Genomic DNA, 15,425 nt, shown 5'->3' on the forward strand with positions numbered 1-15,425 from the left:
TCTCAGAGGCAGCTGTGACACTGCTGTCAGGGACAGCAAGTGGAGTCCAGTAACATCAGTGTTAATGACAATATTGACACTGGTGAAGATGGTGCAGCATCCACTATTAGGCAATGTCTGTACCATTGGCTCTGTGGCCTGGTTTTTGGCTACAGTCCCAGCTGTGCAGCCTTGTTTTTTTCTTCCCATTTTTCTGAGCCCATTCTCTATACTTTCTAGTGATTCTGTGAGTTACAGCATCATTAAGAATTTCCTGGTTCAGATTGCAATTAGAAAACCTTGAATCTTTCTTACCAGCCAAAATGAGCTTAATGAGGAAAAAATAAAGTCTGTTAACGTCTGTTCTTTACAGACCTTAGCAGAGAGCATTTTCAGAGTACATCTGATACTATGGTTAATACATATCAGGATCCCCAACCTGAAAATGTTATCATTTACTAAGGAATGTAAAACATGTACATGAAACAAATGCAATTTGCAGAATGGACTAAAATTAAATGCTAAATTGAGAACAGACTATCATTTAGAAAGTCTTTCTAAAAGAGTTGGGACTATGTTTAATTTCTGAAGGATGGGCAGGAGATGGCATTTACGGTACAGAAATCAACAAGCACAGGAACAAGTCTGGATACTCATGAGGCAGTGACCAACCTGACTGAAGGGTGGGTGCATGTCTGAAATCAATGAGAGGTATATTTGAATAATGAAGAGACAATATATCATTATGGCCTTGCCTCTAATCAGAAATAAAGATATTCTCTATTTCCCCAAATAAGGAATTCTTACATATAGCTTAAAGTATTTTAAAATTTTTATTTTTAAATGGGCCTACAGAAAAGAGGTGGGGCCGAGGGAAGTAAATAATAAAACCTGAAGATAAATTAAAAAAATATATATCAACCTAGGCTCAATTTTCCATTATTTTTGGAAATCAGTTTTGTTTTTGAATAATAGCAGTAAATAATTAAAGCTTTGTCTTGGCAGTGCAAAGACTGAAGATGATTTCTCCGTGGCAGTTTTCCAGACTTGCTAGTTGTCCTTGGGTCTTGGTAACATTCTGCTCATTAACTTCAGGAAGGAGTCCAGGAGTAAAGATGCATTTGAAAGTGGCTGAAAATAGTTTGTAAAGCTCGGCTTTCCTGGCTTGACAGTGAAATGACCGCACAGGCCACTCACTGGGTCAAAAATCAATTACAAAACAGGGGAAGTTTTCATATCTTTATTTTTACATTAGCTCGAAAGTCACAACCAAGAAGAAAGGCAACCATTAAATACAGGAAATACAGTACTGTTGCTCTCTCTCTCTTGGCAGGCTGGGTCGGCTGCCTTCCAGCCTCGTTGTGAAAACCGCGAAGTGGACGGTTCGCTCCGTGGCTTCTTCCCAGACCCCGCCAACGCGGAAACCGTCACTCTGTGGTCCCCGACCAGGTCAATGCGAGGCCGCCCACTCCTACCTTCGAGTCTCTCCTCTTCTCCAGAGGACGGTCGTCCCTTTGTCCACCCTAGCCGGAGTCCGAGAGTCCCAGTCCCGCGCCTCCAGCCAGCCCCGGGCGACGTGGGGATGCGCCCGGCCTGGGCCGGCGCTGGTCCCGGCAGTTCCGCGTCTGCGCAGCGGGCGAGGGGCTGGAGCGGGGCCGGCCGGGGAGGCGCGGGAGCCAATGGGCACGCTCGGAGGAGCCGGGCTGGCGGCTGCGGCGGCCGGCCGGGCGCGCACTCTCGGGATGGAGGGCGAGCGCCGGGCATCGCAGGCGCGCTCTTCTGGCCTCCCGGCCGGGGGCGCCGACGGGGAGAGCCCCGGGGGCGGCACCCCCTTCCCGGGCAGCAGCGGCTCTTCCGCCTTGCTACAGGCGGAGGTGCTGGATCTGGACGAAGACGAGGACGACCTGGAGGTGTTCAGCAAGGTGAGGGCGGCGGCGGCGAGTCCGGGGAAACTTCCAACGCAACTCTGGGAGTTGCCAGCGTTGCGCTGACGGCTGTCTCTGGCGCGCTCGCCTTCTCGAGGCGGCGGCTCTGAGCTGGGGACGGGTGAGGTCCCCCGGGCTACTGGACCCCGCCTGCCAGGTCTGGCCTCATCCGGGGCCGCGTCGCCTCGGGGCCTCGAACCGCAGCCACTCCCTCCTCCGCACTTTGACCTATTGTTTGGCGGGGCTGTGGCTTCTTGGAGTCTGCAAAGTTGTGATTTCTCTTTCTGCTTCTCTGCCGCGGATCTCTCCTCGCTGCCGCTCCCGAACCTGGGAGACGGGTGGCTCGAAACCGCCCCCGCCCCTGCTTAGCTGCTTTTCGGGCGAGACCAGCCCTGAACTCTGGGAGAGAGATTAGCCAAGTTTAGAGAAATTATTCTTGATTTCGTGTTGTTGGTTGTGGATTCGAGACTTGGATGACACCCGAGGCGAGTCTCAGGTCCTGTGGGAATAGGTTCGAGGAAATCTCCCTGAACAGGAGAAAACGGTTGTTTATAACAGGAAGCTTCTCCGCTGAGGAGGTAAGGATTTTTCAGATGGTCAGCTACTGCCACCCAGCCCAAGCCAGCGCTTTCATTTTTCCTTGCCCCCGGGAAATTTAGGACCAAAGGCTCTTGGGTTATTTTACTGTTGGAGAGAAATTGACTGGTGTGGGTAGGCTTTTGGTACGTGTAGACCGCTGGTTGTAATTTCTTAAAGGGTTTTAGAAAAGGAAAATACCTTTTTTGCAGGGAGGTTGAATGTCACTCCAGTTTCTCAAGTTACTGCTGAGAGAAGACCTGAGTTCAGATCACAATGCTGTGCTGTGTTAATTACCAACAACCCTGTTCAATTTAATGTTACTTGGAAATGTTAGGTAAAGCAAACTGCCTACTTAACCACCGCATTTATTCTGGGAAAGTAAACCCAAGTTAGAAAGTGAACAAGCATACTCTGACTCCAAAGAGGAGTGTGCAAAACTTATTTCTACTTCGGGTTAAATGGAATGATAGGCCCAGGCTTGTATTGCGGACATTTAAACAGACTATCACAGTTTTGTGCTCTTTCCTTTTCTATTGAATAGTAAAAAAATGGAACTATTTTATGTTTAGTTGTAAAAGGTAAACGCCTTTTTATATACCACACATACTTTATGTTCAGATCAACAATTGGCCAGTTGGTTATTAATTTCCTTTCTTCTTTACATCGCTGTTTGTAAGAATTATTAGTCTATTATGCATTGTGAAACTTTCAAAATGGGATGGGATGGGATGTTGGAGGTGGCAGTAGCGTATCGGAATCATCGGGGTTTCCTGCTGTTTTTCTTTTTCTTTTTTTTACCCAGGCTGGACTCAAACTTATGGCCTCAAGAGATTCTACCACCTCAAGCTCCCAAAGAGCTGGGTTTACGGGCTTGAGCCACAGTGCCTCGCCCTGAGATTGTTTTAAACTTGTCAGGTGGTTTCTCTCCCCAGATTGTTTAAATGAGGTCCTCTCAGGGACAGATCTAAGGTGAAGCTAATGAGATTGAAGCTTCAGTGCTATTCATTTGCTTAGACCTCTGGGCGTTTTGGGGGCTGCTGGAGTTGCAGATGTTCTAGGTGGGAAGGAAATGACAGGTTGCAACCGGAAGCATTTCTAAATAAGCGTTTCTGGTGAATTGCATAAAGCTCTCTCAGACTAAGGAATCTAGATCTCCATGGCTCCATTCATTTAATGAGATTTCATTTCTCATTCTGAATCATTTGTTGTTCTAACTAATTTTGTATTCTTTTAAAAGGGGACCTTCCAAACTCTGTAAGCCCATACACCTGGGTCCACCCTGCTTGTTAGTGTTAACTGCGCATGTTGGATGCTTAGAAAAAGTTAGTAACATCTGTAGAAACTGCCCACATAAATTAAGGCAAAGATATTAGTTAAAATCCAAAAAGAATAGCTGGAAAAGTTTAAAGTTAGCCGTTTTCATCCATTTCAGTAAGTTGAATTTCTGAACCACCATCTATAGTTTGGCAAGCAGATTTAAGAAAGTCTGATCCGTGTGACCTTCCCTTTGCACTACTGCCTTTCTTTTTTCTTTTTTCTTTCTTTCTTTCTTTCTTTTTTTTTTTTTTTTTGAGACGGAGTTTCGCTCTTGTTCCCCAGGCTGGAGTGCAATGGCGCGATCTCGGCTCACAGGCAATTCTCCTGCCTCAGCTTCCTGAGTAGCTGGGATTACAGGCACGTGCCACCATGCCCAGCTAATTTTTTGTATTTTTTTAGTAGAGACGGGGTTTCACCATGTTGACCAGGATGGTCTCGATCTCTGGACCTCGTGATCCACCCGCCTCGGCCTCCCAAAGTGCTGGGGTTACAGGCGTGAGCCACGACGCCCGGCACTACTGCCTTTCTTACCTGCTCCGCTGTAGAACAAACACCACTGCTGTTCAGCCTACCCTAGGATAGAATCTCACAATTACTTATGAAGCAGATTGTCCTTCCCCTTTAGTTTTGAGGTTGGCAAATTGTATATTCAGTTTACATTCACCTTTGTTGTCCCCTTATTCCCTTAAAGAGTATGAATTTCCCCACCACTTTGGGAGGCTTAGGCAGGCAGATCACTTGAGGTCAGGAGTTCGAGACCAGTCTGGCCAACATGGTGAAACCCCATCTCTACTAAAAAATATAAAAATTAGCTGGATGTAGTGGCAGGAGACTTTAATCTCGGCTACTCAGGAAGCTCAGGGAGGAGAATCGCTAGAATCTGGGAGGCAGAGGTTGCAGTGAGCTGAGATCGCACCACTGCATTCCCACCTAAATGACAAAGTGAGACTCTGTCTCCAAAAGAAAAAAAACCCAAAAACTTACTATTTTTTTTTACAACATATTACAAGTAAATGGCAAATATATATTTTGTCTCATGTGTGCTTTAAAAAAAAATGCAAGATTTAGTTCTTGCTATCATAATCCAGGTGGGAAGATGTGACAGAAACTCTAAAATAGCAGTACAAATCAAGAGGGATGGAAAGTAAAACAAAGTTGTTCTCACTTTTCATATAGTCTAGTGAGAAGAAAATGATGCCAGATCTCAAGAGAATGCAGAAGTTATTGACTTAAAATAATGAGTATAGATATTAGAAGGAGGAGAATAGAACCAGTCATTCAAAAACAGTAAAATTTAAAAAAAAAGAAAAGAAGTACAGATGGTAACAAGAGCCTAAGAATTATTTTAGAACTAGGTCAAAATGAGATGAGGCTTCTAAAAACATTGAACTGGAGAAAAAGGGCCTATTTCTTCACATTTAAAGGAAAAAGTTCTCCTTTTTGGGGGAAAAACAATAATTAAAATAAATTGCCTTTATTTTTGAATACTATAATGTACAGAAGAAACAGCAGTGGATACAGTGTATGTGAATAGGTTACAATGAAGCACTGAGATGCTTATCTGGTACTCAGTAAATATTAGCTCTTATTGGCCTCTTTAAAGGTATTTGGGATCATAAAGTGAGATATATATATATACTACCTAGGATAATCAGGGAACTCACAGATGTAATCATCCTCATCACCACTAGTCATCTTTGAGAAGTCATGAAATGCAGGAATGGTTCTCCCAAACTAGAGATAGGTAAATATTGTTTTAAAAAATAATGGGCAAAAAGGAAGTTCTGGAAGGTACTGAATAGTAGGCTTAATTTCAATCTTCAGGAAAGCCATGAAGTGAATTATTTGTATGTTGTTTATAAATACTTTGGGGGGAAGAAAACATGATGAAGCTAGCATGTTTTATAAGAATAATGAAAGACTTAAGATTGAGTTTATAGTAAATCAGAAATATAATGAACATGATTATTTGAGCAAGGCTTTTGAAAAAAATCATTCATCTTTTCAGAAAAGGTTATTTTGGAAAGAATAAAGTTGAGACATCTAACACACACTATACATATCTTTTTATATATTTCTTTCCTGTCAATTTGGAAATTCAGTACAGTGATGGAGCAACATAATTGCACTTTTAAACTATTCTATCAAATACTTAGAAAAAGATTAGAAAGTCCTACTAATTTTTCACATATATTCTCTGAACAGTCCATTTGGTTTCTGTTGTGTGCCTGTATCAGTCATCACCCTGATAAAAATTAGAATTCTCGCCAGTGGTTTAAATGAGAGTTGAATGAGGGGACTATTTATGGAATGACTGGCAGAGTTACTGAACAAACAAGGAATACTGAGGCATTTAGAGAGTTATAGTAGAGAAAAGCTATTTGTGTCCCTAGCTTTAAAGGGACAAGAACTAGAAATAGCATTGCTGGAAACCACTCATACCTGGAGCTGTGGAGATGGGGACACTTCTTCAGTAACTCTATTTACAGAGAGAGGTAACTACTGCCGGAAACGTGCCAGAGCAGGAGGAAATAAGGGGTATGTTCCCCGAATTCCTCTCCTCCTGCCCTGGGATCTGCTTGTGCTCCTCATTGAGTGATCTTGCTAAGGTGATGTCATGCATAGGTGCCAGCCTCCTGGGGCATGTAAAATAAATGGGTGGGGTCATAGGATGCAGTGGAAGGACATATGGTGGAAGTGATGCTGCGCAACTTCCCAGGGTAGATCATGAAATGGAATGTAGGTTTCATGTTGCCCAGAAGGACACTGTGCATGTTGGAGCACCATGTAAGAAATACAACCTAAAACCTCCATGTTAGGAAACCCATGTTACATTGAAAACACATGCAAGTGCTTGGTGAGCAGCCCCAGCTGAAGTCTGAGCACTATCCAGCATTGAGTGGCAGGCTTTCATGTGAAGATGTCTGTATGATTTCAGCCTCCAGCATTCAGGTGCCCTTAGCCATCAAGTCTTTTCAGTTGAGGCCTCATGTATAATGGAGGAGAGACAAGCCATTTCTGCTGTGTGCTGCCTGAATTCCTGCCTAAATAAACCAGTGAGCATAATCTAAAATAATAAAATAGTTTTATACAACTACATTTTCAGATGGTTTGTCACACATCAGTAGTCACTGTAACAATAACTAATAGTCTGTATATCATAATCTGCCTTCCAAATCTTTTGATAAGTTAGAACATTGTTTTCAGGAGTAGACTATGAAATTTAATTGGGATAAATATGAAGTTATGAAGAAAGCTCCATTAGTCATTGTGAATAAAAATACCATTAAGATGTAAGCTTAGTGGTTAGGAGTAGAAACTCTCTTTTCATTTGAGACAGGGTCTCACTCTGTTACCCATGCTGGAGTGCAGTGGCATGATTTTGGCTCACTGCATCCTCTGTCTCCTAAGGCTCAAGCTATCCTCCTACCTCAGCCTCCCCAGTAGCTGGAGCTACAGGCGCACTCTGCCACACCCAGCTAATTTTTAAATTTATATTTTTGTGTATTTAGTAGAGTCAGGGTTTTGCTATGTTGTCCAGGCTGGTCTCATTCCTGACCTCAAGTGATCTGCTCACCTAGGCCTCCCAGAGTGCTCGGACTGCAGGTATGAGCCATTGCACCTGGCCCAGGAGTAGGGACTCTAACTACATTGCCTGCATTTGAAATCCTGGCTGCACTGCTTACTAGCATTGTTCCTTAAAGCAAATTACTTAATGTCAATGCCTCAGATTTTTCATCTGTAAAATGAGGATAAATAATAAATATGACAATTGCATAGCCTAATATATATGTTCCCTTTTCCCTAAGGCCTACATCCTTATCTTGTCTTAGTGGGTCTTATTATTTTGATGATTAGGCAAAAAACAATAAAATAAGACTGATCCACGACTATATTTACCTTGCAAAAAATTTCACTCTGTGCCATATAGCTCTTACAGGTTAAGTATTCTTTTATATTTATCGTTGGGGAGGAGGTCTAGGTAGATGAAGTATAAAGAAGGTGAAAAGCTCTGTTTCTCTTTTTGAGATGGCATATTTGATCACCAATAAAACCAGAACAAATAAGGAAACTTCAGAATAAGTTTGCGGAAACCTTGTATAGAACCATTTTATGTGCAAGCATTCCTAGTGGTTTTCAGTGACTGAAAAACCAATATATACAAATGACACAATATTGAATTTAAATGCCATATTTTCAAGGCCATATAGGGTATTAATTGTAATGTAAATGGGACTGTCCATGCCACTTCTGAAGATCTGTTCCACTCTCAGCATTTTAAAAGGAGAGTTAACACTCGATGTCAAAACATGGCAGAGGAATATGATCTCATCTTCAGATGCCAGTGCCTTGTTATGGATTCTTTGGAATACTGAGCTGAGGTGGAGCTGACATCTGGTCTGGGCTTAGCAGAAAGAGAGCTTAGATCCATTAACATTGTCTTCCATTGGCACAGGAAGTAGCAACAGTCTTGTCACGTATTTGCCATCCACGAAAGAGAATCAACTAAGGGATTTCACTGATGATACATTCTGGTAACCATGGCCCGTGAAGAAACTCTGGGGAAGAACAAAAAGTGATTTAGCTTGGAAGAGATGGATTAATTCCTTTAATAATGCCTTATGAAGACATGATTGAGGTGGATTAAATGTTTACAGTTTTGAAGGACAAAACTAGGACCTCTGGGTCAAAAAATATGGAGAAGGTTCAGACTAATTCAGAAAATAGATTTCTAATTAACGGTTCCAAAATGAAAGGGATTACCCAACAGGATCATGAATTCTGTCACTAAGAATGTTCTAGTACAAGCTGGTTGACTGTTTCAGAGGAGAGGAGGTTGTGACAGTTGAACTGCCCTTTATTTTACTTTTAAGAGGCTATTCCAATGGAGTTTTAACTTACTAAATTTAAGTGTAAGAACAGTGGAAAATCTTAAGTAGATGGGCCTTTTTATCCCTTCACTTTAATTCCAAAGTGAAATGTGTTCTGTCATTCTCCAGTTCTTCATTTCTCTAGTGATGTAACAGTTCTTTAGGTGTCCAGAATAAAATCCTCAGTGTTTACCTTCTAATCATCTCTCTCATGCATTCTCCATGTCTGCTCATATATCTGAATATCCCATCATTTTTATTTTTTTAGTTTCTCTGAAATTAGTTCCTTCTTTCAGTTTCCTCTCCTATGTTTGGAGTGGTTGTGTGGTTACGTCTGGGAACTATTAAAGTAGCCTCATAAAGTCTTCGTTCTCCTAATATTCTGTCTCCATTCTATGTGTTCCCAGCAAATCAATGTTTCCAGAGCACATAACTCTGATCATATTGTCACCTTTTGCCATTCATAGCTGTTGATGATCAGACTATTGGCCTTCTCCTTCACATCCACTCTCTTTCCTGGAGAGCCTCACTATTCAGTTCCATGACTGTTACATCACCTGGGAGATGGTTACAAATGCAGTCTCAGGCCCAGTGAATTGGAATTTGATTTAAGCAGGATTCCTGGTGATCCACCATACATTAGAGAAGCAGTGATCTAAGCTGGTCCACTTGCCACCATATGAACTTACTCTGTATTTTTCTTCTTTTGTGTAGTTATTGTTAGGGCAACGAAACAAAATCTTTTCTGTTACTCATCATCCCTAAGAACCTTCTTCAATCCTCAGTTGAAATTAATTTTTTCCAGTCTGTGTTCTTCATACTAGTGTTTTGAATCATCTAATGTTTAATACATTCTGCCTAGATATCATTTCTCCTTTCCAAAATCTTGATTGCTTATTTGAAACAGATTAAGCTCCACAAAGGTAGAAGAGTAGGAACTCTACAGAATAAATACATTAATGAGTGGTGTAGCCTCTGACTTTTTTTTATATTTGTAGAGCCAGTTATTACAATTTGCTGGTGATCTGTTTTTAGTGAATTCAGTTTGTATCATATTGGTCTTTCCTGTCAGGATACTAAACTAAATATAATTAAATTAGTCTTAATTAATGGTGAGTAATGTTATTGTTGGATGATACAGAGAGTTATGTTGAGCCTTAATCCTGAACAGAATCTCCTCTTTAGGTTATGTTAGGAATAAACACAAAGCATAAACAATCCAAAGAGAATAGAAACATTCTTTTCTTGAAAAACAAAAAAAAAAAACACATTGCGCTATAAATATTATAATGGCTCCCGTCTCAGGGAGCTTGGTTACAAGTATTGGAAACCAACTTTGTCAGGAAAGAAGTGTGGTCTTGAATATTAGGTTGCTCACAGAGTAGATGTTAAGGCTGGAAACGTGGCTGCAGAAAGGGACAAGTACTAGCATGTACTATAGCCGGTGGTATATAGTCATGCACTGCGTAAGAACATTTTGGTCAACGATGGACTGCCTAAGATTGTAATACCATGTCTTCACTGTAGCTTTTCTAATCATGTGTTACAGTTGCCTGCAGTTTTCAGTACACTAACATATAGCTTATGTTTGAAGTAGGGTATACCATCTAGGTTTGTGTAAGTGAACTCTATAATGTTCACACAATGACAAAATTTGTGAAGGATGCATTTATCAGAACCTGTCTCTGTCATTAAATGGCACACGCCTGTATTTGGAAAGGGGATTGAATGTTGTATACACAAAGAAAAAAAATTCATGAGAACCTATAGGAAAGAAAGCTACAGTTCTTTTATGTAGAGACAGTGGTGTTTTATTTACTTATTTACTGGTCAGGAGCAATGGGGAAAGTTACTACAAATATATTGCAAAAATGATGTTAAAAGACTCCGGATTTAAAATCAGCGTACTCCAAAAAGAATATGTTATTTCCATGAGTTTTAAAGATAAAGTGTTATGCTCATATCCTTGAGGGTTCTGATAATATGCTCTAGCACACTCTGAACTGATAGCCTACTATAGTTTTACAAATAGCTAGTGTGATCAAAAGGAAACACAGATTCAATTAACTATATGGTTACAGTGTTCAAAATTCATTTTATTCATGTTTATTTGTGTCTCACACTTACCAAAGAAGATATGAGATCATAAGTTAAACATTTACAGTTGAATCACCTTAAGTGTGTACTTTACAGTTTTCTCAATAAACAGATAAAGAGTTATGTGCTTAGAAGATTTTGTCTATTAATAAACAGGTAAAGAGTTACGTGCTTAGAAGATTTTGCCTATTTTAAACAGAATATTTGATTAACTTTGGATTGCATATATCAATCAAGCTGGAAAATACAGTGTTATCTGTAGTATTAATAAAAAAGACAATTAAAATTTTTAGCAAATACTGCATAAAAAAATCTGCTTATGGTAAAACACGGGGTTAAACCAACAGTTTTAACATTGAAATACAAAAATTTTATTAGTTTTTGATTTTGAGAAATGCTTTTATATGACATGCTCTCTTTTTTCTTTTTAAATTCAACTTTATTGAGTATATTTTACATACCATAAAATTCACCCATTTTGGGTGAATGGTTTTTTTAAAGAAAACTAACCAAATTGTACAACTATCACTATAAACCAGTTTTAGAATATTTTCATCTCCCCAATATGGTACATTACGCTTGCTTACAGTTAATCTCTGTTTTCTCTCTCAGTCATAGACAACCACTAATCTAAATTTTCTGTTTATGTAAATATTCCTCTTTAGGTAATTTCAAATGAATAGAATCATATCATATATGCTTTATCATATTTTTGAGGTTCTTTCATTTGTCATGTTTTTAAGTTCATTTCTATTACAAAAATTTTATAGCATAGTTTTATTTTTAGGTAAGTTTTTGTTTTAATAAACAGAAGCTTAATCATTTAAAATGAAATATTAAGAAAAATGTCTGTTTAGAATTAAAATGAAAGCCTTATGTTAACCCAAAACAAATGGCAAATTCTTGGTATACGAATCTCGAGAATTAGAAAAAAATGAACCCCTAATTTGTTCTCCTATACTGACTGAGAAAAATGTGCATGTGTATTTTGTAATCTAATTGAACATTGAATGGTATCTTCATCAGGTTTCGCTAGGTTATGCTGCAGTACAACCTCAAGATCTCAGTGGCTTGCTTACAATTAAATTTTCTTTCTTGCTCGTGTACCTGTCAGCTGTGGCTAAACTGTGATCCTGTTCTAGGCTTTGACTCTGTTCCATGTCTTCTTCATTTTGGGATCAAGGCTGAAGGAGTAACCCCTAGCTGGGACATTTCTCTCCTGTGACAGAGGGAAAAGAATATGAGCACGGGTGGAAATAGGCAGTGGCTCCCAGATCTTGTCCCCAGATGCTTCCATTGTCCAAAGCAAATCACCGGTCAAACCAATTGAGAGGCACCGAAAGTCACCTGGCAACTGGCCAGGAGACATAATCCTCTCACAGGAAGAAGAGGGATCATTAGGAGCAGTTGCACCACCTCTGACAATGGTTCTGTGGCAAAGTTGCAGGCAAATGGCATCTTGGATCTTTCTGAATAAATAAAACCGAATTTTTTAAATAGAGTACTGAATGCAAGAAATAAAGTTTTCTACTAAGTATGACATTATTCGAGTGTAATTGAGATATAGGGAGCTGCATTATATATGATTAATCAGCTCCAATTGGCTAATGCTCATAAATAGTCTGAATCCATACAGATGCCTAACAATCTCTAGTTGTGCAACAAATGTTTTATGTTGTTTTATGTTGGGGTTTTCAGGTGTAACACTCATTTATCATAGAGTACTCCTCCCTTTTTAAAAGACTGTTCGATAAAAGATATAAATACTTGAATTTTGACACAGCAAATGTCAAAATGAGCTTTGCTGGTTATTTCTTTATCATAGTCTTGTGTTCCAACCATTTTTCTCCTTTCTTGTCCTCAAACATTCTTCCTGCCTTGGACCTCATTGGTCGGTCTGACTGGAATCCTGCTCTCCAAGTGTTTTGTATAGTTGACTCCTCACATTACCTCCTCAAAGAAGCTTTCCCTGACAGCTCTATTGAAATCATTCTTCCTGCTCCCTGCAGCCCCCTTATTCAGCAGCCGGCTCCATTTCTGACTTATTCTTCTCATCTGAAATCGTCTTACTTACCTATATATTTGTTTGTTCATTCTTTGTACCCTCCCCTTTCCTCTCAACTAAAGTATAAGCTTCATGAGAGCAGGAACTCTGCCAGTCTTGGCCGCTATTGTATCCCCAGCTCAGTGCCTGACACATGGGTGACATCCATTGAGCATTTGTTAAATGAAATCAAATTACTATACCGAGTGCTTTTTGTATGCACATGGATAGTGAGAGTGGTTGAGTGTTGGTATAAATTAAGAGATGAGAGATTTGGGGAGAGTGATTATCATTCCTATACCACAAATTTATTCAACTGTAAAATATGGACAATGATAATTATACTTCCATCAGGTTGTTGAGAGGATTAAATGAAATAATGCATGTATATATTGTTAAGGCACATAGTCTCCAGCACTTAGAAAACTCTCTGTATTTGCTATTATGGTATATCATGGTATGTAAGATTAATGTTTTTGACTTGTATAAGCAGCCACTTCAAATTTGTAGTGAGGTCTTCAGAGGATCACAACAATGTACTTGTTTCTGTCTTTAAGGAACTTATACTTATTTAAGGGAAAATAGTGTGGCAATAAATTGATAATCTAGATGGGGCTGTATATACATCTACTTAAGTATGGAAAGTGTAGAAAAAATTTCTGTGGATATAAAGGCTCAATGGAGATAAACTTTAGGAGGATAGGGTACTACTAATATGAAATAATTAGAGCACATGTTTTTAAATTACCAGTATTTTGCTATCACCTTCAACAGTATTGTTTCTTAACTGTTATAGTATATGCATAATTCCCTTTTTGAGTGAGTCCTTACATGTAATATCTGCCAGGCAATTTAGAATTCTTGGAAAATTAGAATGTTTGGTGAATCTGTTTTAATCATTGACTGGTTTTCCTGATATATGTATAAGCATATATTGTCTTTTGAGAAATGCTCTGTCAATTTATTGGTGGAGTTAGATATCTAGGCTCTTTCTCTGGAGAATATAAAGACAACACTTCGGTTTAGAAGAATACTTGTAGATTACAATAAGACAGGATCCATTTTAGCCAGGACTATTAAAGGCACAATCAGCTGGTTGTGCTCCTTAAAACATTTCTGACTACAGTCCTGAGTTGGGTCTGCAGTGGCATCTGTCTGTAGGACATACATTAAACCTCTTCAGAAGTTTTAGTTAGAGTAATTATTTTTCCTGGCTTGTTTTGCTTCTAGTTAGTCATCATTGAAACACAACTGGGTAGTTGGCAGATACTGTGTTTTACGTGTGTATCCAGTACCCCTAACTTGTTTTTGGCAATTTCAGTTGACCTTTTATCATTTGTAGATTTAGTATTCGTGGCTTTAAAATATTTATGACATGCAGTAATATGACATATTGCTGAGGCACACATGCGAACTGCACCAGTGTGCTGGAGGATGCACTTAGTGGGGAAGCCTTGCCTACCTTTCAGTCTTAGTGTTTTAGTTGTTGTTTACTTGTTCTTGGTTATACATGGAGTAGTCTTTATTGTGGTGATTCAAACATTGATTTGTGAGTGTATGTGTCTGAGTTTAAAAAAAGTCCCTAGTAGAAAGGGAAGTGCTACAAATACAGAACTTAATTCTGCCTACCTGCCACTGGTCAAGAGGACTTGATTTTTATTTCTAAGTTTCATTAGAAAACTCAAAAGAGGTTGCATGTGGTGGCTCACTCCTATAATCCCAGCACTTTGGGAGGCTGAGGTAGGAGGTCTGCTTGACACCAGGAGTTTGAGACAAGCCTGGGAAACATGGTGAGACCCTGTCTCTGCAAATAATTAAATAAATAGTTAGGTATGGTGGCTTGTGCCTATAGTTCTAGATAATTGGGAGGCTGAAGAAGGAGGATCTTTTGAGCCCAGGAATTTGAGGTTACAGTAAACTATGATTGCACCACTGCACCCTAGCTTGGACAAAAGAGTGAGACCCTGTCTCTAAAACAAAAAACAAAAATCAAAACAAAACTGAGAAGAAAATTAATGGACACTATATATTTATCTTACTCAAACATACCTTTTTAAAACTTTTTAGATAATTTTTATTGTGGAATATTTTCATGCATATGAAACAATATGTATTTATAAAATATATCTATAATATATATCTGTCTATATAATATCTATAGTGTAAAGCAGGAACAAACAGCTTGTAGGCCAAATCTGGTTGACCTTTTATAAATAAAGTTTTATTGGAACACAATCACTCCTATTTTTTGTGTGTGTGTATTGTCTATGAGAGCTTTTACAATACAGTGGCCAAGTGAGAAGTTGTGACAGAAACCAGACGGCCTATAAAGACCCAAATATTTACCATCTGGCCCTTTACAGAAGATTGCTGCAGACTCTTGGTAATCGAATGATAAAATTTGCATCCATGTTCCACTCTTCAGCCTAAGAAATAAAACATTCAAAAGTGTTGACATCCCTGTATTCCCCTCCATAGATTATCTTTCTCTTATAAAAAATTAACTAACAATCTGAATTTTGGGTTTATCATTTGTTTCTTTTTTTATGGAAGTGTATGTGTGTATCTTGAAGTAATATATTTTAAAGATTTACTGATTTGGGGACCTTGAAT

The 15,425-nt window shown here is 39.2% G+C and overlaps 1 protein-coding gene across 3 annotated transcripts in view; it reads left to right on the top strand.

Annotated features, from left to right (window-relative positions):
• The first annotated feature begins 1,708 nt into the window (after positions 1-1,708).
• The window catches only part of SNX7 (sorting nexin 7), a 112,110-nt gene continuing 98,393 nt past the window's right edge, over positions 1,709-15,425 (top strand). For 2 of the 3 annotated variants that reach the window (XM_002751089.5, XM_035252231.3), the window contains exon 1: positions 1,709-1,901. In XM_002751089.5, the coding sequence (XP_002751135.2) occupies positions 1,722-1,901 (180 nt within the window). In that variant the 5' untranslated portion in view covers positions 1,709-1,721. Of the gene's footprint in view, positions 2,483-15,425 lie in introns of all 3 variants that reach the window. The other variant, XM_009001763.4, reaches the window with a different exon arrangement.

The sequence above is a fragment of the Callithrix jacchus genome, chromosome 7 (assembly GCF_049354715.1).
Source record: "Callithrix jacchus isolate 240 chromosome 7, calJac240_pri, whole genome shotgun sequence".
NCBI lineage: Eukaryota > Metazoa > Chordata > Mammalia > Primates > Cebidae > Callithrix > Callithrix jacchus.